Raw genomic sequence first — 23862 nt, forward strand, 5'->3', positions numbered from 1 at the left:
CCTTACTCCTTACTCATGTATGCAGCATGCATACAATGAAGGCTATACTGCCACCCAAAATATGATACAGCAGACCATCGGCAAGCTAAAATAACAATTTTGTGGTCCAAACCCTTGGCAGAGCAGTCACACAATCTGTTGTTGTCTGCTGCATGCCGCACAGCCTCCTCATCATGAGGTGAGAACCCTTGCCACCAACTATATAATGATGAGGATAAAGGGGGAGGGGGGGAAAGAAGAGGGCAGACAATTAAACACTGACCCTCTCTGGCTCGTCTGTATGTGAAGAATTTATTCTAGTGCAGTAATAGTAACTTCAATCTTAATCTCACAGTCACCAACAGTCCCAAACCTCATTTTCCCTCTGTCACTGAGCATCATTTCAGCTTGGTCACAATGCAAAAATAAAATCAACACTCAATTTATAAATAAAATATTTCCATATTGTATACAAAGTCAATCAATCACCCTTACGCCTGCCTTCTGAGTGTCATTGCCTCTCCTAGTGCTCCTAGGCAGTGCTATGTACCCCAGTAGTGGCTGCATGGCTCGTGCTGACTTCCACTGAGGGAGACTGCAGATGGCTTTGCAAGATGCTCTCAAGCAGTTTTGGTCCTTGAAGTTCCAGAGATGATAAGTGAGCTGGACCAAATCATATCCATTCATGATGGCTTGGCGATGATTTAACTCTTTCAGTTCATTGAATTAGCTTTTTGAAGAAGACCTGATTCCAACTGCAGCATCTCCATACGGACATGAGAGACACTCAATCGCAAGGACCCCTAGAGGAGTCACAGTCATGGGGGGATGAATGCTGTCTTCCTGAGAGAGAAAAGCAGGTTTGTGCTCCGTGGAGACATTGCCACCTCTCTGAAGCAGCGACTCAGTAATGCTATTAATTTGTTAGAGAACAGATTGCTAGCCAGCTTGACACCCTGCATCCTGTTTTGAACAATGCTGCCTAGCTACATACATGATGGCAACAGTCTGAGCCTGCGTGATAGCATGTTGACCATGCAAGACTCAGACTGCGTGGCTTCCAAAGGTGCTGCAGTGGAAGCTGGGACATGAGTCATGAGATGCTGCATCATGACTGGTCCACAAGTGACCTAATGGATTTAGCTATTGCTTTCATTCTTGAAAAGATAGGCTGCAAATTCTGTGTAATGCCATGCACTAAGTTGATGTAGCATTTTTGGAAGGGTTGTCAATTTGCCTAGCAAGCCTAATTGACCTTTGATCATCTATTTAAACATGGTGGGTTGGCTGCTGATGTTTGTACCTAGGGTGTGCTCGGGGGTGGCTGGGAAGTTGGTCCATCCCCTGCGCTAAACCCAGCCCCTGCATGAAAATACACCCAACTGGGCATGTAAAATTCAGCCCATGGTCTTCTTCCTCGGCATGTTCTGGCTGCTACTGCACTGCCTGGTCAGATTGTGGTTAAGGATTTCAATTAAGAACATAAGGAATGGAAGCACAATTTGGCCATAGTTGCTGCTCACTATTCAATTAGCTTATGACTGATCTTTGACCTCACAAACATTTTCCTGCCCAATCCTCATTAACCTCTGTTCATTCACATATAGTTTATGTGGATTCTGATTTGTGTTAAAGTTAATGCTATAAAAAATGGAATCTAACTGGGAATTTCTTCATGTGGGGAGTCTTTCGATAAATGTAGTTATTTTCTTCATGGTTCCCCTCTAAGGATCATAACAAGTCAACCACCCCTTGTCCTGAGACTATGTCCCCTAGTTTCAGATTGTCCAGCCTGCAGAAACAACCTCTCAGCATCTACTCCATCAAGCCCCTGCAGAACCTTGCATTTCAATGAAATCACCTCTAAACTCCAGAGATTACAGGTCCATTCTACACAACACGGGACGGCACGGTAGCACAGTGGTTAGCACTGCTGCTTCACAGCTCCAGGGACCTGGGTTCGATTCCCGGCTTGGGTCACTGTCTGTGTGGAGTTTGCACATTCTCCTCGTGTCTGCGTGGGTTTCCTCCGGGTGCTCTGGTTTCCTCCCACAGTCCAAAGATGTGCAGGTTAGGTTGATTGGCCATGCTAAAATTGCCCTTAGTGTCCTGAGATGTGTAGGTTAGAGGGATTAGTGGGTAAATATGTAGGGATATGGGGATAGGGCCCCGGTGAGATTGTGGTCGGTGCAGACTCGATGGGCCGAATGGCCTCTTTCTGTGCTGTAGGGTTTCTATGATTTTCTATGAACATCTCATTATAGGGCAATTCTCTCATCATAGTAATCAATCTTCTGAACCAAGGCATGATAATGATATCCAAGGCAAATAATATTCTTCCTTGGATGAGGAGACTAAAACTATACACAGTGCTGTGTGAAAGGAAAAAGGCACAAAGGTAATCTTGTGGTGTGGCAAGTTGAGGATGGGGAGAAAGTAAGTTTACACCATCTGCAGCTAGTAAATCAGAAGTTAACATGGGAAGAGGAAGAGGTGGGATATGAGAAGGAGGATTAGTTGTGAGGATTCCATCATCCTTGATCATTTCAGCACCATCAGTGGTCATGCCTCAGCAATGGGTGACTCAATAATGGCCAACACCACCTCCTCCATGTTTGTCCTCCACCAGTTAGCTCCTGCTGACTCCATTTGTCTTGCAAGAGAGCAGGAAGTGTGTCTGTGGCTGAAATTTTTACAGTTGTTCTCACCAGTCATCTTCCAGGATCTTCCAGTCCCGCTGACAGCAACCCACCCACCGTGGGTTCTCTGGCAGAAGGGGATGGTGACAGTGGCGGGACAGGAAGATCCCGCTGTTGGCCAATGGTGAGCCACCTCCATTGCCATTAAACAGGCCATGGGTTGCGGGGGGGCGGGAGGGGGGGGGGGGGTGGTGGGGATGGTGAATCTCGCCCAGTGAATTATAATGTGTATGGGTAATGTGACTGTTATGATTGAACAGTGTGTTCAAACTGTTAATGTGAGACTTGTAGCAGTACAAAGCATGTGAGGGCTAGGTGGAGCACATGAATGCCTGGCATGAGTCCTGATTGTTAGGTAAGTACGTGATGGGGTTATAGTGCATTGAGTAGTGTTTGAAGCCAATAATTCAGTTGGTGAGACATGGCACATGAAAAGATGAATTCACTGATCTTGATCACTTATGTGAAGTCATTGCGTTACATCCAGGATTCGGGGCTAACTTCTTGACCCTGAACTCCATGGCTATTTGCTCCTACTGCCTTTTGATAATTTGTCTGGAGGACCTCCAGCCTTACCCACCCCCAGTCCCACAGATGCAGGACATCTCTCCTCCTCTGCACCTTCTCCATTAAGACTTCCTGTGCCGCGTTGGAAAAACTTGGAGACCATCTCATAAGGAGTGCCTTTCTTCTGACGCTCCCAGGCCAGATTCCATTCAGCTTCAGTCACCTTTCTTTCACATCTTGATAAACCCACCGTTCCTGCTCAACTATCTTTGAAATATTATGAACAATGTATCGAATCAGAAAACTCCCAGCACCTGCTACACTGACAATGTATTTCCCCTTTAACAGGTGCAGACCATGTATGATATTGACACCTTTCTTCAGGCATCAAGCCAATCAACAACATGGTTAATGCTGGACAGATAGGTCAGCCCTAGCTTTGTCAGAAGCAGACATAAAGTCCCAACCCAGAAAACTAAAGCTCATACTTCAGGCTGACACTCTTTATCGTGCTGAGGGACTGATTCACTTTTGGAGGTGCTGTCCTTTGAATAAGGCAGTAAATGGTGACCCTATCTGCCCTACTAGTAAAACAGATAATCTAGTTACCATCTCATTGCTGATTGCGGGATAACAACAAGAACAAAGAACAAAGAACAATACAGCACAGGAACAGGCCCTTCGGCCCTCCAAGCCCGCGCCGCTCCCCGGTCCAGGATTGAATCCTGAATCCAGGATCCCCGCCCAATTTTCCAGCCTATCTACATCCTAATATCCTATCCACAGAGCTGTCCCTCACAGCTACGATGCTTTGTTCATCACAACCTATTAACTCACCCCCACCCCCCCATTCCAGACCATGTGATCTCCAGGGAGAGGCGAAAACCCAGAGTGAAAACCCCAGGGCCAATATGGGGAAAAAAAAATCTGGGAAATTCCTCTCCGACCCCCTGAGGCGATCGAAATGAGTCCAGGAGATCACACTGGCCCTGATCAGAAAATGCTTCCCAACCCTATTCATTTCCACTTCTGCTTTACGAACACCATCTGAATTCCCTGCCCCCGAGACAGGTTCCCAACTATCCGCAGTCTCGCTCTGTACTGGCACCAGCAAGATGATCATAGAATGAAGCCTTGAAACGAGAAACAAAGAACAATTAGCCCGCGCCGCTCCCTGGTCCAAACTAGACCACTCTTTTGTATCCCTCCATTCCCACTCCGTTCATATAGCTGTCTAGATAAGTCTTAAACGTTCCCAGTGTGTCCGCCTCCACCACCTTGCCCGGCAACACATTCCAGGGATCTTGCTTTGTACAAACTGGCTGCTGCATTTCCTACGTTACAAAAATGAGAATAATTTACAAATTTGCTAATTGGCTAAAAAGTATTTTGAGATATCCTGAGGTCATGAAGCGTACTATATTATGCAAATTCTTTCTTTCTTTCTTATTCCTTCCAGCTTCTGACATTTGCACTCACCAGGAGAATCTCAATGGTACCCAGGATATACATGGCTCCAGCAAAGGTTGTTCCCAGGTAGAAACAGAGGCCCACTGCACCCCCAAATTCCGGGCCAAGTGAGCGGGAGATCATGTAATAAGCACCACCAGCTGTAGGAAACATAACAAACAAGATACATAAGTCAGACATACTTGTGTTTAGATGACATCTTCAATGTATTTCTTTCCTTTTGAATTTATACACAGGCGGTGATAATGGATATGTGCAATATGTATCTGATAATAAAATCAATAAAAATTTAAACCTGATCTTATGTTACATTAGACATCTAAGATGGGAAAAATCCTCAGTTTTGCCTGCGTTTGTCTCAAATTCAAACATATTGGGATAGTTTACTCAGTTTACCTGTGGGAAGGGCGAAGCGGAAGATTGCCTCTGTGTGCTAAATGTAATGAAATCCAAAATCTTTATATGAAGAATGGCTTTACTAATGACACATAATGAAAAAAAGCCTTTGTACCATGATGGTAAAACAATGCTAACATTAACACAAATGTATTCAGGCAACATATTTCAGGTGAAGACTTTCTTTTACAACAATTATTTTGCAGTTATGTAACTGACCCGTTATAATGCCAACTTGAGCACAAATCAGGGCTGTTTCAGGCTCAGTTGCCACAAAACCAAGTTATACACTTTTACAATCAGATCATAGAATCCCTACAGTGCAGAAGGAGGCCATTCGACCCATCGCGTCTGCACCAACTCTCCGACAGATACTATTGCATAAACAATGGGAGCATCTAGGGTAGCATGGTGCTGTGGTGGTTAGCACTGCTGCCTCAGAGTGCCGGGGACCCGGGTTCGATTCCCGGCTTGGGTCACTGTCTGTGCGGAGTTTGCATGTTCTCCCCGTGTCTTTGTGGGTTTCCTCCGGGTGCTTAGGTTTCCTCCCACAGTTCGAAAGATGTGCTGGTTAGGTGCATTGGCCATGCTAAATTCTCCCTCAGTGTACCTGAACCGGTGCCTGAGTGTGGCGACTAGGGGATTTTCACAGTAACTTCATTGCAGTGTTGATGTAAGCCTACTTGTGACACTAATAAAATAAACCTTAATTATTGTGGGAGGCTGGGAGGTAATTACGGGTCCCCAAGCAGAGATATTTGAATCATCGACAGCCACAGGTGAGGTGCCTGAAGCTTGGAGGGTGGCAAATGCTGTGCCTTTGCTTAAGAAGGGCTGCAGGGAAAAGCCTGGGAACTACAGGCTGGTGTCTGCAATTTTGTCTTTTGAAAAGCATTTAGACAGTTACATGGGTAAGATGGGTATAGAAGGATAATGACCAAACGTGGGCAATTGGGACTAGCTAAGTGGTTAAAAAAAAGGGTGGCATGGACAAGTTGGACTGAATGCCTGTTTCCATGCTGTAATCCTCTATGACTATGACTTCTATGGAGAGAGAAACAGAGTTAAATTGGCAGAATTCTCCCCAAAAAATTCAAAGTGTCATAACAGCGAGAATAATGGAGTGATCTGCATTGGTCTCTCAGGCGTGCTCCCCACTGCAATCCTCCCACACCCAATCACTTTTTTGGAGAGTTGAGAGTTCCCCGCCGGTACTGGGGGAGCCCAAAACACAGTGAGCCTGGCTTCAGAGTGCTGAGGCGTCTCGATCTCGCAGTGCACTGGGAAACACTCTCCCTCACCCCACATCGGAGGCATATTCCCCACCCCATGCCGAACATGGGTTGCGAACATTAGGGCATCGGGGCCCTCCTGATGGGTCCCCCTGACATGACCTCCCCATTAGGACACCTGAGAATCAGGCTTAGACTCTGTCAACATTGCGGTGAAGATCAATGGGGTACTTGAGGTACATTCAACCATGAAGGGAAATGAAGGTAAACACAGGTGGCTGGAGCATGACAGAAATCCATTGAGTTGTCAATGAATCTTTTTCATGGCGCTGCACATTGAATTTGTTGGAGATCAAAGGGTTCCATTGGAATGGAAATGTTTTCAAACATTTCAACTTGCTAGGGGGCCTAAGAAACCTCAAATCAAAGTTGTGTGTATACATTGGGGGCTGAGTGCACAGCTGTGCAGACTGGAACTCCCCTGCAGGTAAAATCTGCTCACTATCAGAGGACTTCAAAGGTGTCTGCTCACACCTGCAGCTTCTGACAGGGAGAAAGGGAAATCTCTGCTAGAGAATGGAGTGCTGCAATGTTTTAAAAGCCTGTCAGGTGATCGGGGAGGAGGGCATGGATATTTTCAGAGCTAACAGGCAGGAATGCAGATACAGGGCTGCCTTAAATTACATGCCGGGGGTGATCTTCAGGTCTGCCAAGGCTGGAAAGGGCAGTCCATCCACGATACCTCATCCTAGGGGAGAGTGGCGAGGTCAACCATTGCCCCCAGCCTGAGCTCACCCAAACCCTACACTCATGAGGGACACTTCTTCCGCAGCCTGGCTGCAGCAGAGGGGCAAATGGCCACTGGTCCTAGGGGGCCCCCTCAGGGCCCAAGATGCCAGGTTAGGGTGTCAGTGCCAAGGTGCCAGAGGGCAGTGCACAGTTGGCACTGCCAAGGAGCTTGGCCTGAAGCGAGACTAAATGGGGTTCTGAGGGGGAAAGGCGGCTGAGTATGGGTTTGACAGGGAAGAGGCTTGGAGGGGTTTGAGAGAGAAGGGGGTGCTGAGTGGGAGGATGGTCAGATCTGGTCATGCCCATACTTGGGTGGTGTGTGTTTTGGGGGGTTGCGGGGGGGGGGGGGGGGTGTGAGGCAGATGAACAAGGATTTGCAGTGGTGGGGGAAGGATGCCCCTCTTTTCTAAGGGATTAATGGTGTTCACCTGGATCCACAAGGTTCAACACACCTTGTCCTTGGTTGTGGGTAGCAATTGTAAAGCCCGCCCGGTGCTGTCCCCACTGGTAGGCTGGGTGAATGGTGGGAGATTAGTGAATTGGCTGTTAAACTCGTTAATGACATTCAAATTATTAAATTATTCTTACTCTGGGCGGGATTTGATCAGGGCTAGCGGGCTGTGTCAGGTGAATCCCAAAAGCCATTATGCCTGTCGGGAATCCCAATTTTTGGCCAATGCCTCATTCATCGGAACATCAGGACTCCAGCGGGCCTTCTGAAGAGGTCGGAGAATCACCCCCTATATTCTGCGTTCCTCCAACAATTTTTTTAGTACGAATGTTTATTTTTGTGCAACAATTGGATAATTGATGACTTGCATCAACACATTTTACCTTAGAGATTACTTTTTTGTTCACCATTTGTTTTGATTCAGCATGCTCAATCCAAAACCTTTCTTCAATAACTCTTTTTGTACAGTGCATTACAAAGAATGATTCTCCATTGTAACATTCAATGGGGAAATTATCTTCAGTATATCCCTTGTATAGAATTTCCCTAAAATATTTGACAAATAGAATCTTATGCGCACTGCTTCCATAGGAGTCAGTACTTCTGCAGCTAAATTACTTTTAACAACCCTTTTTATTTCTTTGCTTTGCTGGGCCATTTCCTGTTTTCAGTGATGGAAAATATTATAAAATTAACTGAACTTCAATATGCATCAGAAAGATTAGCATGAGTAGCATCACTAAAAATGACTAATTTCACATTCTTCAGGTCACCCAAGTATAGAAACTTAAGTATGCATTTCAGGAATTTTTTCGTGTGTTATCCATAAATTGTCCTTGCCTTAGGGTATTTAATTCCAATCTTGACTAAGTGCATTACCAATTCAACAGACCAATCAAACTGCAAAACTAGGGGGGAATTTTATGATTTAGAGTCGAAGTGCCGAATCCGGGCGTCAAATAGATCCGCTCCTGGAATCCTCTTTCCAGTGCGTCCATACGCGTTTTGCCGGCTCCGGTCTGATTCGCGCTGTGGGCGGGGCTTCGCGTTGGTGGACCGATCATGCGCAGTTCGAAAAAAGTCTGACAGAGCGCGCCCGGGCGCAAAAGAAAGAAAAAGCAGAAAGTGGAGAGAGCAGCTCTCTGACGACCATCCTCTGGTCGGGGGAGGGTGGGGGAAGGAGGAGGCGGGGGGCGGGACCCAGATCATCCTCTGGTCCAGAGAGGGGTTGGGGGGATGGGGGGGGGGGGGGGAGGTGGGAGGGGAGAGGTGTGACCGATCATCCCCTGGGGGGGAAGGAGAGGGGGTGTGATGTCTCAACCTCTGGGGGGAGGGGGTGGGAGGGGAGGGGATGTGACCGATCATCCCCTGGGGGGAGGGGGAGGAGAGGGGGCGTGACGTATCATTCTCTGGTCAGGGGGGTTCCGCTGCCTGTCTGCGGCCGATCCCTCCTGCTGGATTGGACGTGCAGCCATGCCATCCCACAAAACCTTCAGGATGAAGCGATTCCTCGCTAAGAAGATGAAGCAGAACCGGCCGATTCCACAGTGGATACGCATGAAAACCGGCGACAAGATTAGTACAAGTCCAAGAGGAGACACTGGAGAAGGACCAGGCTGGGCCTGTAAAGGGATACACTATCATTGGTCCACTACCAGCCACAGATTACTCTTCCTTGCAGGGGCAAGAGAGCGGGAGAGATGGGCATGAAACTGGGAGAGTTCCAGATCCATTTTCTGGGTGCGTTTTCGGGCCCAATCTTGTGAAGTAGTCTGTTTCTGGCAAGAGAGGCTCTGGGCAAGGCTTAATGTGCCCGACAGCCTATGGAGGGAGGTAGTGTGCAGGATCAGACCTCTGATGTTGTACATGCTCATTAGCAGTAGCAGGGGCCTGACAGACAGAGAGAGAGCTGTCAGGTCCTTGCTACTGCAGGCAACCTCAAGCACCTCCCCTCAGCAATTGCGGGGGCTCACAGCCCGCGATGCAGCCCCCGCTGACGCCCCCCCCCCCCCCCGCCACCTAGACCAATTGTGCAGATCCCTCTCTCCCATCACTGATCACGTGCAGAGTGGCAGGGCCTCCTTCTCCTCATGAGTCCTCCCACCCACACCCCTTGGCACTGCCCCACAAGCTCCAACCCAATGACTTTGCCCCCATTGACCCTGCCCCTGGTCCTGCTTGCCATTATCCCTGGCCCCACCCCCATTGACCCTACTCCCCCATTGGTCCAGCCCCCTGGCACTGCCCAGTGGGCATTGCCCAGATGCCCAGTGGGCATTGCACAGGTGCTAGGCTGGCATTGCCAAGTCTGGCATTGTTTAAAGGGCACCTCCGCCCTGCCTCTTGGCCTCCCCGGGGGGGAGGAACTCAATGGTCCCCAGTTCCACCGGTGAGGCCAACAGGACTGTTCCCCATTCATGGGGAGCAGGTGTTTTCCTCGTGAGAGAGAACCTCTCCTAGCAAGGGCATAAAGGCAAGTGGCCTCAGGTGATTGAGCTAAACACATTAAAGTGAGCATTAAAATAAATTTCAATAAATTAACCAGCCTCTCGCCCATTTCCAGCGAGAGGCTGACTGCGCCGGAAATCCGGCTGCAGTAAAATCCCGTTGGTCGTGAACACCGGCACCATTTACGCCAGATGCTTTATGCCCGATGGGGTTACAGGGATAGGGTCTGGATGGGATTGTTGTCGGTGCAGGCTCGATGGGCGGAATGGCCTCCTTCTGCACTGTAGGGATTCTATGAAAAATCATTTTTTGTGATGACTTAGCACGATTAATCAGGATGAGAATAACACGCCTGAAATAAGATTGCTGATTTAAAGTTGTTCTAGATCTATTCTTCTTAAAATCTAAACCAATATATCTAAAATCCCAGCAGCAGGACTGCCAAGCTGAAATTTTTCTTTAACCCTATTAATAACACTTTTCTGCAGTACCATCCCATAAGAAATCATCAACATGTATCATGAAGACACTCAAAAGTTTTCCTTGACAGGGATAGAATATTGAAAGATTTGTTTTTAATTGAACACAGCAAAACTGCTCTCACCAAAAAAATACCACACCTCAAAGCATCATTCAGGCCATAGATCACATTGTTTGGATTCCAGAGTTTCTTTTCTGCATCACTTTCTTTTATAGGTGGTTTCAGAAACCTTCATTCTGAAAGGCATCATCCTGCAGAAATGCGGCTTTTATGTCAATTGATCTATATTCCCATGATTTTGTGGCCAAAAGTGCTAAAAGATTTTCAGAATTACTTTTCCTTCTGTGGGACAGTCCACTCTACAGACTCTCTTCAAATCCCCAAGCAACGAGCTTCACTTTAGTCTCTTAAATCCTTTCGGTAGAAAACATTCAGTACAATTCCATTTATGTATTAAGGCTGGCTGTTATCTATCTGGCACGGAATAAACTCTGCATTCTATCTAACTATCTAATCATTTTTATTTTGCCTCTGTTTATTTTATGTTCTAGTTTATTGGCAGCTACCAAAACTTCACAATAAGGAGGACTTCTGCTTCTACTCCTACCTTGAGACTGCTCTGTAGCCCTCATTTCCAAATTTGATTGCCGCCTTTATTTGCATTTCAATGTTTTACAGGTCCGATACTGTAAGATCTCTCTTTTGTGCAGTTGTAGATTGTTTTCTAACACAAGTTATTCTCAGACTCACTATTAGAACTCACTGCACTCTCACTTTCCGCTCTTTCACCGTTCTGCCAGTCCATGGACCTCACTTCTTAGTCTCATTCTGGATATTCAACCAATGTTTACATTTGCCAGTAGCTTTTACCACATATCCCAGAGTTAAATCTCTCTATTCACTGGACTGCCCTGGAATATATGTCACACAATCTCCTATTCTAAACTGTTTGGATCTGTTAACTCTACCTGTACATCATGATCACTCTCCTTACCATCACACAACCTTGGGCTACCTCATTCTGTTCCTCAACACCATGATGACAAAAAACCTGAGTATCTGGAGTACAGGGTGCCTCATCACCTTCGATCATCCGCTCCTAGCCTTCAGTTTTGTAATAAATCCCAATTAACAGTGAAAAATGAACCTTAACAGTTTGATTGGTTTGTTGGATAACCCCCAGGCTGACCATCACCGAGGCCTTTCCATTCCTCATGGTCCTCTCTTTTGTAATATACCAAGTCTCAGAGTTGAAGACTACCTTGGCTGATCTTGTACAGCACCTTGGAGCTCTCTGAATTTTTTCTGACACCTCAGCCCTTCTCCCTGTATATAAAACATTCAAATGTGCAGAAAAGTGGAAGAAATTGTGATACATTCTAGAATAGGAGGACTATTACCCAGCATAAAAAGCAATATAGGATTTCTCCCATAGAACAATTGATAAGAATTAGACCCTCTAATCATCTGAAGCATATTCTTTGCATGATCCACCCATGCCAATTCAGTTGTCAACTTTCAGTTTGATTGATCAGTTAAGATTTTATGCAGCATTTCATTAATCACTATGATTCCTTTCACAGAGTGCATTGCTGAATGGATCTTCAGCTGCATTATTCATGATTGTAATGTTCATGTTTTCGCACATGTCTTCAAAATCATCGTTATTCCTCCACTATCAGTCAAGAACTTAGCTGGTGCTCAAATGCAACAAAATCTGGACAATATCCAGGCTTGGACTGACAAGTGGCAAGTAACATTCTTGCCACACAAATGCCAGGCAATGACCATCACCAATAAGAAACACTCTAACCACCACCCCTTGACATTCAATGGTGTAACCATCACTGAATCACCCACTGTCAACATCCTTGGGGTACCATTGACCAGAAACTCAACTGGAACACTGCATAAATACAGTGGCTACAAGAATAGGTCAGAGGCTAGGAATACTGCAGCGAGTAACTCACCCCCTGACACCTCAGAGCCTATCCACCATCTACAAGGCACAAGTCAGGAGTGTGATGGAATAGTCCCCACTTGCCTGGATAGGTGCAACTCCAACAACACTCAAGAAGCTTGACACCATCCAGGATAAAGCAGCCCGCTTGATTGGCACCACACCTACAAACATTAAATCCCTCTACCACCGACGCTCAGTAGCAGCAGTGTGTACTATCTACAAGATGCGCTGCAGCAATTCACCAAAGATCCTTAAACAGCACCTTCCAAACCCATGACTACTTCCATCTAGAAGGACAAGGGCAGCAAATACATGGGAACACCACCACCAACAAGTTCCCCTCCAAGCCACTCACCATCCTGACTTGGAAATATATCGCCGTTCCTTCACAGTCACTGGGTCAAAATCTTGGAATTCCCTCCCTCATGGCATTGTGGGTCAATCCACAGAACATGGACTGCAGTGATTCAAGAAGGCAGCTCACCACCACCTCCTCAAGGGCAACTAGGGATGGGCAATAAATGCTGGCCAGCCAGCGATACCCATGTCCCACGAACGAATTAAAAAGAAAGTTGGGTCAAAGACATTTCTCCATGATTTTTGTCTTTTGTCCCTGCCATGTATAATTGTAGAAAGACAAAATCATTTCTGTAAAGGGAAGAATGAAAATATTTCTGTCTCTCTCCCATACTATTAATTCCATGGCAACTATCTCAATAAGTCACATGCCATTGAAAGATTTACAATAGAACTTTGTGATGTCTTCACACTTTGTACTAATCTCTTCGATGAGCCACACATACTTTTTTTATCAATCATGAGAGTATCTTTCAGCAGGATTTTTAATCTTTGTGAAGAAAGGTGAACAAATTGCTTTTGCAGCTTTTTTCTCTTCGATTCTTATCACCTGATGTCACTAATACTTCTCTAACACTTTGATGAGAAATGTCAAGTACTATCAGGGGAATGCAATAATGCCCTGATAGATTAAACTGCAGATCCACTGATTTTTCCAAATTGCCAAAAAAAAATGCCTGATCATGTTCCATGTCGAGTTTCATTTGTGCCTTTTTTGTGGAAGACTTACTCATCAGCAAGGGTATGTCACTCGGGACTACATCAGTATTGATCAAGTGACTTACGCCAACTATTTTGTATGGAACCAGAACTCTTTTCAGTAACCTCAATGGGTTGTTATTACCATACTTAAACAAAGTAGAACTTTCACATTCCTCAACCTAGCAATGATCCTCTCTACTAAAGTGAATCTAGGCAACATTTTAACCAATCTATTCCACATACTGCTGAGGTGCAACCATTATCTCATGCAGCATAGTTGAATGAGTCTGCAACTGACACAATCATTACTGAACAGAGTCATCTTGAGACGAGTACAATTCCTTCTTGCTAATCATTATCACCTTCTTCAGCTTCAGCATCAGTATCTTGTGCCACTTTGAAGACCCTGTTTTTCTGCCTTGTGCAGTTGAAGACATAATTATATTTTTACTTATACCTGAAACACTTGATTACTATTCCCCAGCCACTCTTCGGATTCATTAGCCTATTTTTGCTGTTCCAATCCTGTTTTCTGCTGTCTTTTCCAGGCATACTAAAGATGCTTTCATCCCTATTCACCCTCTCTGTAACTCTTCCATTGCACTGAGGCCTGTAACCAGAATGTGGCAATTCTTGCACTCTCAGTTCTTTGTGACACCTTAAAATGTGTCACTCCTTCCACCAAGGAGCCGGAAGCAATTGCTTCCCCAAGAATTTTGTTAAAGCAGCACACATCTGATTAAAGAGGGCATCTTTCTCTCTGAGAACCGAACTCCAGCTAGAACCAGCAGCCTGCCTCTTTTACCAAGCGAATCAGAGGAGGCTGCTGCCAAGAGTGCAGAATGAAACATGTAGGGAAAAAAAATGTTGTCAAAGAGGCAGAATATACGATGACTTTTCCACTGAAGACACTGGTAAGATTTTCCCTGGTTTTCTCCCTGGGACCAACACTTTGAAAAAAAAATCATAATATTCCGCCCTCTAGCAATCTAGCACTTTATTTGCTGACACTGGACCAGGGATCTCTAACTAAATTTCTGCAATCTCTTATACAGTCTGTTAATGCTGAAAAAGAGACATGCTGCCAAAGCTTTCCATCTTGCATTCATCAGGACAGTTGCAAGACTGCCAGATTCAAGGAATCAATGATTAATACTGAAAAAGAAAAGATGTGCTGATTGGTTGGCAAGTTGGCTCTGATTGGTTCAGACTTTGCCATGGCAAATCAGGGAACTATTGTCCACTATATTTATGTTTATCCAAAAAAGGTGTAATGTCTGGACATATTCTTTTTGCCTGCAGGGGACAGGTCACGTTATATATATACATATTCTAGCAAGCATAAGTGAGCAACATTGTGAGCCCGACTGATAATTGTCAATTGGTTGTTCTTAGCATAATACAAAATCTACCAGTCATTGAGATCTACAGTCCTCAGACCAAACATCACATTGGTACAGAAATTCATACATCACATTACTCATTTGTGTGGTAGGTAGAACTTCTTTTTGGTTTGACACAGTGTCCTGTTAGTGGAAAACACCATTTGTGTTGCCGTTGCATAGTAACATAATAGAATAACTAACCTTACCTGCTGCTTAAAGTTTTGAGATGCTTTACCCTTCCAGGGTAACTTTAGGTCAATTAGGCACTTTTCAGGTCTGAAAGTGACTGCCTTAGGCCAATTCATGAGTATGCATGATATACAGCGAGCAATGATCTGATCAAGGTTGCTATGACCTCGCTGGATAGTTTTGATGTGCCCTAACTTGAAATAAAGTGCCCCAATCTGATCATTGCTCACTTTGTATCGTGCATATTCTCAAATGGGTCTAAGGCCATCACTTTCAAACCTGATAATAAAAACATTTCTAAGAAGGATTAAGCTGTTTAGTGACATTTGTGTGCATTTACTCCTAGAAGGCTGCTTCAGACCCTCAATCTCTGAAATCAATTTTGGTAATCATGATTAATCCAAAAAAAACCCCAGATAAACCTGACACAACAGCCACAGCATGCCTTAAAACCTAGCAGTTCACACCATTTTATTAAACACACTATGGGGCTTTGGATAAAGGAAGTCGAATTAGTCTGGCAGGGAGAACTTACCTCTGGTTAGTGTTAAGATACACTGTTCAGATAATATAGAAGAAGTGCTAGCTTCCAATTCATCCCCTAGTGAGATGTAACTGACCTTGAAAATTGCGGAAACCTGTCACTGGCTACAGGATAAAAAATCACTCCAGTCCCCAGCCGTCACTGCTCACTTCCAAGAGATAAGCTTGCACCTTCCAAATAATACAGAAAAAAGTGACTGCACTCATTAGTCTTTGGAATAACCTTCTTTTGAAACTGTCAGGCAAGCAGGATAAGCTCAGTATGATGAAAAGATTTTTCAGGATGAACAACTGCTCTATTCAACCTTTAGCTCAACTCATGTTGCTCTCACTCCTCTGAATTCACTGCCCTCTTATCTTCGCTAAATTTTTCCCTGCACATGAACTCCCCAACTCCTGTTCATGACCACCTCCTCCACCTTACCATCTCCATGCGGTTCTGCTATTCCCATTGTATCAATCACTGTATTGTATCACTCTCCACCCACATCCCCCTTCCACACCCCAATCCTCCCTTCTTCAGTATCCGCCCCCGAAAAGAATGATCCCCCAATTCGCCTACAACTCCACTTTCAAAATCCCAACTTTGGCCTTCCATTCATAGTTCTACAGCTAATGATTTGTTCAGCCATACCCTCACTTTGACCTTTGTTGTTCTTGACCAGAAAGAAATGTTACCTTCTATGAACCTGCTTGTTCTCTGGTACAGTCTTCACCTCTCTCATGCTTAGGTGCAAGTGATGCAGAATTGAAAGGGCCATGGCAGATAAGACTTAGCCATTCACAACCAGATCTGTTTGGACTAAATTAAGAACTATTGGCTCCTGATCTGCCAAAACTGCTCACTATTCCAGCATCATCCAGGAAAGAAAAGAGAATTCCTGGTTTATTTCCTCTACTGCAGGTTATTTTTCTAAACCCTTCTCCCCTCTCTCCTACCCAAGCACCGCCAATGCAAGTGTTTTGTAACTAATTTGAGGATCATCCAATCAGTCACTTCTTCCGTTTCCTTCCCTCCACGAGCCTAGCAGGCCAAACCGGTTCTAAAATTTCTCCCTGCCCTAGTTCGCAACTCATCTTTCCCTAGTTTCTCTCCTATCCATCTTCATACCTCATCTGAGTTTATCTGGTCATGAAACTGTTTTATATTTAAGTGGTTGCAGATTACCTTAAGAGCTGATCACATGATGTGATAGTGATGTCATGAGGATGTTTTACGAGTTCCTCTTTTAGTTTCAGTTTCTTTGTTTGTTCTAATGTTTTTCATGTTTAATTATTAGTGTCACAAATAGGCTTACATCAACACTGCAATGAAGTTACTGTGAAAATCCCTGTGAAAATTCTACTCTGTACAAGCAAAACACTCCTGGAATAAATCTGTTGTTGTTAGTTTGAATTTACATGTGCAAATCAGATCTTTTCTTTTTGTTAAAACCCACAGCCCCAAACAGAGTTAGGAAATTATAAAAAGAAAACTGCTGATGAGTCTATTGAGAAAATATCCTATGCAGAAGAAAACAACATTGTGGGTCTTCACACTTTGAATATTAGAGGACTGGGGAGAAGCAACAACAGGATTAAAGTTTGAAGTGTCAGAACAAAGACCAAGTAAGAAAAAACGTTCTGTGTGGTTTTAAAAGAGGGAGTTTTCTGATCAGAGAAGGGTGAGATTCCAGGCAGTATCTGGCATATTTTAAAAGAGTGGATGCTTTGTCACCGGGCTGGGGTCATTTGGAAAAAAAATACATCAAGTCAACGGTTTCCAGGATAACAAGGGGAGTACTGGAAAGGCAGTAAAAAAAAATACTGAGCAGTCGCGAGTCGCAAGAAAAATGGCGTGTAAATTCCAAACGCTCAACCCCCTCCCACTCCACCCCATCACTCCCACCCTCCCCCCTACTACAATGGTGTGTGCCAACTACAAAATGCAATGTGTGCACCATCTAAAAGATGTACCACAGACACACACCAAGGCTCCTTGGATGGAACCTCCCAAACCCATGACTTCTACCATCTAGGATAGGGCGTCAGACACACAGGAATATCACAACTGTTAATTCCCCTCGAAGCCAGTCAACATCTTGAGTTGGAAATATATTGGTATTCCTTCACTATTGCTCCGTACAGATCCTGGAACTCCCTCCTCAACAGCAGTGTGGGTGTTCCTACTTCATGTGGCCTGCAGGGTTCATAAAGGCAGCTCACCACCATCTTCTCAAGGGCAATAGGTGATGAGCAATAAATGCCAGCCTAGCCAGTGAGGGCCACATCCTTGAAAGAAAAAAAATTGAAAACCACACAGAGGAATTCACAGTTGATAACCTGTAATTAGATGTTTAACAAGATCCAATGGTTAATTATCAGGAACAATTTTATCATTTGCTAAAATTGGCAGGCACTCCAGTGACTGGCACTCCTCGGATAAGATGGAGAGCTCTGGAACACAAGGAACCAGCAGCCTATGGATAAATGGCAAACAGTAATTTATCAAAATGAACATGCAGAGAGTAGCATAAAACCCCCCAGATTTTATCTTATTTATTCAGCACTAGTCAGTCTCTATACGCTTTCAGAATTAATATGCGGTAGTGGGCATTGTTGTTTTGCAGACACCAGGGAAATGTGCCAGGATGTGTCCTATTTCCATGCTGCAACACCACTTTCTTCTGACCTAGATAAGCAGCTTCCCCCCAGCAATCAAAACCACAGCCAGTTTGACCTTGTTCTTTTTTCCAGAAAGCTTATTATTTTCAAATGAAAAACCATCCATTCGAAGACTGAACATTATATTTTCTTGTACGCTGGCACAACTCATGTTAGTTTAGATTAACCATGCTCTGTCCTATTATTTATCCTGTATTTCCTCATCACTGCAAACACTTACACATTGACAAGATTTACAAGAAAATAATCGTAATAGAAAAGGTAGAGATTAGAACTAGGTACTCACATGCATTGGAAAGAAATATGTCCAACTGTGGCACGTTGGCTACAATGAATGTCTCCTCTTTGCCAACAGTGCTGGGTTAAATTCATTAAGTGAGCTGAATGCAGTTGCTAATGGGTGCATCAAATTACTTATCATTTGGTATTAAAGAGCACTAGATTCTCACTCAGAGGAAGTGTTTCTATGTGAACTGTGGTAATGACCAGGCTGTGGCCTCAGGCAGTGCTTCCCGAGATTGGTGCTAATGCACACTATTGTTGTAAAGGTGAGGGAGTTCCATATATAACCATGTTGAACCATTATTTGAATCGGTGTAAATTGAAAGGGGTGGATAATCAGTGAGACCTTGGTGTCCTTGTGCATCAGTTGCTCAAGGGAAGCGCACAGGTACAGCAGGCAGTAAAGAAGGCAAAAGATATGTTGGTATTTTAGCCTTCATAGCAAGAGGATTTGAGTATAGGAATAGGCTTGCTTTACTGCAATTGTATAGAGTGTTTGTGAGACCACACTTGGACTACTGTGTGCAGTTTTGGTGTCCTTATCTGATTGACCTTATCTGACTAAGGATGTCCTTGCTATAGAAGGAGTACAGTGAAAGTTTACAAGGCTGATTCCTGGGATGGCAGGTCTGTCATACGAGGAGAGATTAATTGGGTAGGATTATATTAATTGGAGTTAGGAGAGAAAGAGCATCTCATAGAAACTTGTAAAATTCTCACAGGATTAGACAGAGTAGATTCAGAAAGAATGTTCCCGATGGTGCAGGTCATAGTTGGAGGATAAGGGGTAAACCTTTTACGACTGAGGTGAGGAGAGATTTCTTCATCCAGAGAGTGATGCATCTGTAGAATTAACTGCCATAGAAATTGGTTTAGGCCAAAACATTGTGTGATTTCGATTAAGTGATATGGGGGGAAGGGAGGATCAGGATATTGAATTTGATCAAAAGGAATGGTTGAGCAGATTCAACGTGTTGAATGGCCTATTCCTGCTTCTAGTTTCTATTTTTCTATTTTCAATATTTCTATGAACTGAACTGTGGTCTATCAATGCCTCAATTTTAAAATTCACATCCTCTTTCAAATCCATTTGTGGCCTCGCCCCTCCGTATCTCGGTAACCTCCTTCAACCCTAAAATCCTGGGAGAATTCTGTTTTTCTCCAACTCTGTAACTCATTCACTTCCTCAGTTACATAGGCCCCAACTTCTGGAATTCCCTTCCAAAACCTCTTTACCTCACTCCACCCTCCTCTCCTTTAAGACACTGTTTCAAACCCGCTTATTTGACCAAGTGTTTGGTCACGTGTTCAAATATCTCTTTCTTTGACTTGGTGCCAATGTCTGTCAGATTATGCTGCTGTGAAGTGCTTGAGATGCTTTATTCTGCTAAAAGTTCAAGTTTTTGTTGTGTCCATGGGATTGAATACAGCCCTGTAGCAAACAGTGACATCCCTGATTTGGTTTAAAGAACAGAAATTAAGGTGGTTCCATCCGATCTTTGGCACATGTCTCACTATTACAGGACAGGAAAGGGCTGACTTTAAAATAAAAAAAAGCAACCATTCTAAATGAATTTCAGACATGTTTCAAAAGATGATTGAAATCACACTTTTGCTCTTGGAAGCTTTTATCATAATGAATAGCGAATGGTAGCATTTCCTCAAATGCTACCATTTGGTTGTAGCATTTGGTGGGTCTCCTCCAGGTGCTCCGGTTTCCTCCCAATGTCCAAAGATGTGTGGGTTAGGTTGATTGGCCATGCTAAATTGAGCCTAGAGTCAGGGGGATTAGCTGGGTAAATGAGGGTTACGGGAATTGGACCTGGGTGGGATTGTGGCTGGTGCAGACTTGATGGACTGAAAGGCCTCCTTTTGTACTGTCGGGATTCTATGACTCTGTGAAATATGTCTGAGTTGCAGGTTATTTTTCTGAAAGTAGACAATGTGGTTATGGATTGGCTTGGATTTACTTCATAGTTCCGAAAATAGACAATAAGGATATGGCATCATGAGCGAAATTTTCCCGTCCCACCCGCCACAGGAATCGTAGTGGGTCGGGGGGGCAGACCATGCAAAGGTTTATTGACCTCAGGCAGGAATTTCCGGCCTCACGGATGAGCACAGCCAAAAAATTCCGTCCCAGGTTTCGTGTATGAGTAATAAGAATGTAAAGAAAATGGATAATGATCAAAATACCAACAATAATAAAAATCAAAGTCAGATAAAAATTGATCAATCTCATGCCTCATTTAGACGTTCCTTGAAACTAAATCCAATTTTTATTAAAATAATTTTCACGCTTGAGATTATAGTAGGTTGTATGAATAGATTTTTCTTACATTTTTCTCCATTTGGACCCTGTTGGATGGAACTTAGAAAGTTTATGCTATTATCCATATTATTATTAACTACACCATAAAATTACTCTGTGTGATACAGCCATATGAATTCTTATCATGTTCTTCTCTCCGCAGTTTCAGTTGTGGCATTAAGCTGTTCATTTCAAATTACTTCATATCTTCACTGAAATAACAGAGGGAGAAATTTCAGACAGACTTGTTAATTGCTTGGACTTTGTCATATGGCCTTCTCAGGACCTATGTAAATTCTGTGTTCCAAAATCTATATTATTATTTTGATCATGTTATTTCTAATGTTACTAATGGAACCCTACAATGAGCTTGGCTTTAGTTGATCCATGCTGCTCTTATATTCCTAATACACAATTGGACTTAATACGGTGTCCTCAAAAAAGTACCAATCTGGTTACTGTGATGAAAATTGTTTTGCCTTTTTTCAGGTTTCAAATATATTAATCGTGAAGCATAGATGTGATTGATTTAATATGAATACATTATTTCTAGTATTAAACACTTCCAGTTTTACAGAAGATTGAGCCCACATCCTCCCACAGAAAATTATATTTTGCCTTCAACCATTTGCTTTCAACCGTTTGTGTCTCCATGTACCGATGATTTCTTTCAGTTAGTTGCGGATACGAGAACAGTGACTTTTTTGACAGTTTAAGTTACAAGCTTTCACACAAAGTGCTCAAAACTGTTTAAAATAGTTTTGATAGTGTAAAGCAGGAGTAACTGTTTCCATTCACAGGAGGGTCGGTAACCAGAGGACACAGATTAATGTAATTGGCAAAAGAAATAGAGGACAGATGGAGGGATTAAAAAAAAGTTGCGGAAAGGTCGTGTTGACCTGATACACGTGGCCTGGGTTTCCACTGAGTCGCATTGATTTGGGAGCCTTTGGGACACGGGTCCCAATTCTGGGATTGTGACCCCCATTCTCTGGCTGTGTGATTTTTGGGAGTGTCTTTACAGGATCCAGGCTGCTTCCCATCAGAAGCATGCCTCTTGTACTCCCATCCTGGCCACTCCCATCCTTTCCATTGTAAACCATTAAGTTTAAAGCTTATTTATTAGTGTCACAAGTAGGTTTACATTAACACTGCAATGAAGTTACCGTGAAAATCCCCTAGTTGCCACACTCCGGTGCCTGTTTGGTTACTCTGAGGGAGAACTTAGCATGGCCAATGCATCTAACCACCACGTCATTCGGACTGTGGGAGGAAACCCGAGTACCCAGGGAAATTCACGCAGACATGGGGAGAACGTGCAGACTCCGCACAGACAGTGACCCAAGCTGGGAATTGAACCAGGTCGCTGGGTAGCAATGCTAACCACTATGCTATCTTTCATACTTTACAACTTTCATGGAACTGGGCCAGGTTTTTAAAGAGCCATGACTCACAGACCCCGAGAGGCATCTGAAACGCTAATGCATGTGAGGGATCTTTTAAAAGATAAGTTCAAAGGGTCCCTCCCCCATGTCCCCTGTGTGAGGATCTGTGCCCTCCATCCACCGACACATGTCCCTTCATATTTCCTATGCCAAATTCTGGCACTTCCATGCCCACTGACCGACTTTCTAGCACCAAAAACATCATAGTTTAAAGTGGAATGTGCAAAAGAAAACTTTGAAAAAATGGACTCCATTGACAAATTTCTCCTATGATAAAACAGGTCTGACATGAAAGCTAAGTGTCAATCATCCAGGTCCATTAAAGTTGCAAAAACCATAAAACACATGCACTTGAAACCAATTGCGCTATGTTAATAAACATAATGAAATTTGACTGCAGATCTGAGAAACTGAGCTTTCAGTCAAATCATGTGTACACTGGGGAGCAGGTGTTCTGTTATTCAAATCGGTGCCTGTGCTCTAATGTCAGATTTTGCTAGTTTCAAAGCTTTGGCCCTAATGGTCCCGGATTCTATCAGTAGATCAACAAGGTTATGTTAAAATACCATGATTCGCATGACTAAACAAAAGAACAGCTAGATGCATTGTTTTAGCACTCTTTCAGTCCTGTGATCTTTCTCAGTTGACACATCTTAAAATAAAGACAAAGGCTACGATCTTACCTGCTTCACACCACGCTCCCACTGCAGAAAGATGGCAGAATTTGGCGGCCAGCCAAATCTCCATCCACTGCAGCGGGATGGGAAAATCCCACCAGCGTGAATGGTGATAAGATTCCACCTAAGGATCCACTAAAAACTGAGACTGGTTGATCTGGTATGGAAGGCTTTAATAAAAATTTTTCAGTGAATTTGATTACAAAAATTAAATTGTATTACAAACATTCGGGGATTTTAATATGGAGTTGTAGAGCATTAGTACAGATTTTTAAAAATTCAGTCATGGGATGCTGGCTGGACCAACATTTATTGTCCATTCTAATTGTTTTTGAGAAGGGCATTAAGAAGAAGACAATAATGTCTTTGAGGAACATTATCCTGAAATATCCCTTCATATAACTGAAGTAGCTTTGCATATAAAATAGTGGGTTGTCACTTTGGAAGGTGTGTTGATATCAGGACAATGGTTCTATTGCGCCAAGTAAAGGCTGCCAGTCTCAGCAATGACCTTAGGTAGGTGGCCTTAGGTAGGTTCCCAATGCACCTTATTCTCTGGTTAGGAAGTGGAAGATCAGAGCTAAATCAGGGGTAAATGATTGGATTCAATGAATAAAATATACAATTCATCTGCAGTTTCTTATACCAAAACAATGACAGTTACATTTGGGCTGACACAAGCAAATCGCTTGTAATTTTTGAAGTACTAGATGAAAGGGAGAAAGGTGTGTCAAAGGTTAAACTCCCCTGGAGTACACTGCCCAGAGGCAGCGATCGATGCGAGTAAACAGACGGGGCAATATGATCGTGTCAGGGTGATAAATAGCAGTTAATTAACTGGAGCTGCAGTGCTGAAGGGATGTCAGGATGTAAAGTGGGACCTGGCAATGTT

General features: G+C 43.8%; 1 protein-coding gene across 1 annotated transcript in view; it reads right to left on the reverse strand.

Annotated features, from left to right (window-relative positions):
- LOC144508242 (solute carrier family 12 member 5-like) overlaps positions 1-23862 on the reverse strand; it is a 312299-nt gene that overhangs the window by 123912 nt on the left and 164525 nt on the right. Inside the window, exon 6 of the mRNA XM_078236057.1 lies at positions 4665-4795. Within this exon, the coding sequence (XP_078092183.1) occupies positions 4665-4795 (131 nt within the window). The remainder of the gene's footprint in view (positions 1-4664; positions 4796-23862) is intronic.

This window comes from Mustelus asterias, chromosome 20 (assembly GCF_964213995.1).
Source record: "Mustelus asterias chromosome 20, sMusAst1.hap1.1, whole genome shotgun sequence".
Lineage (NCBI taxonomy): Eukaryota > Metazoa > Chordata > Chondrichthyes > Carcharhiniformes > Triakidae > Mustelus > Mustelus asterias.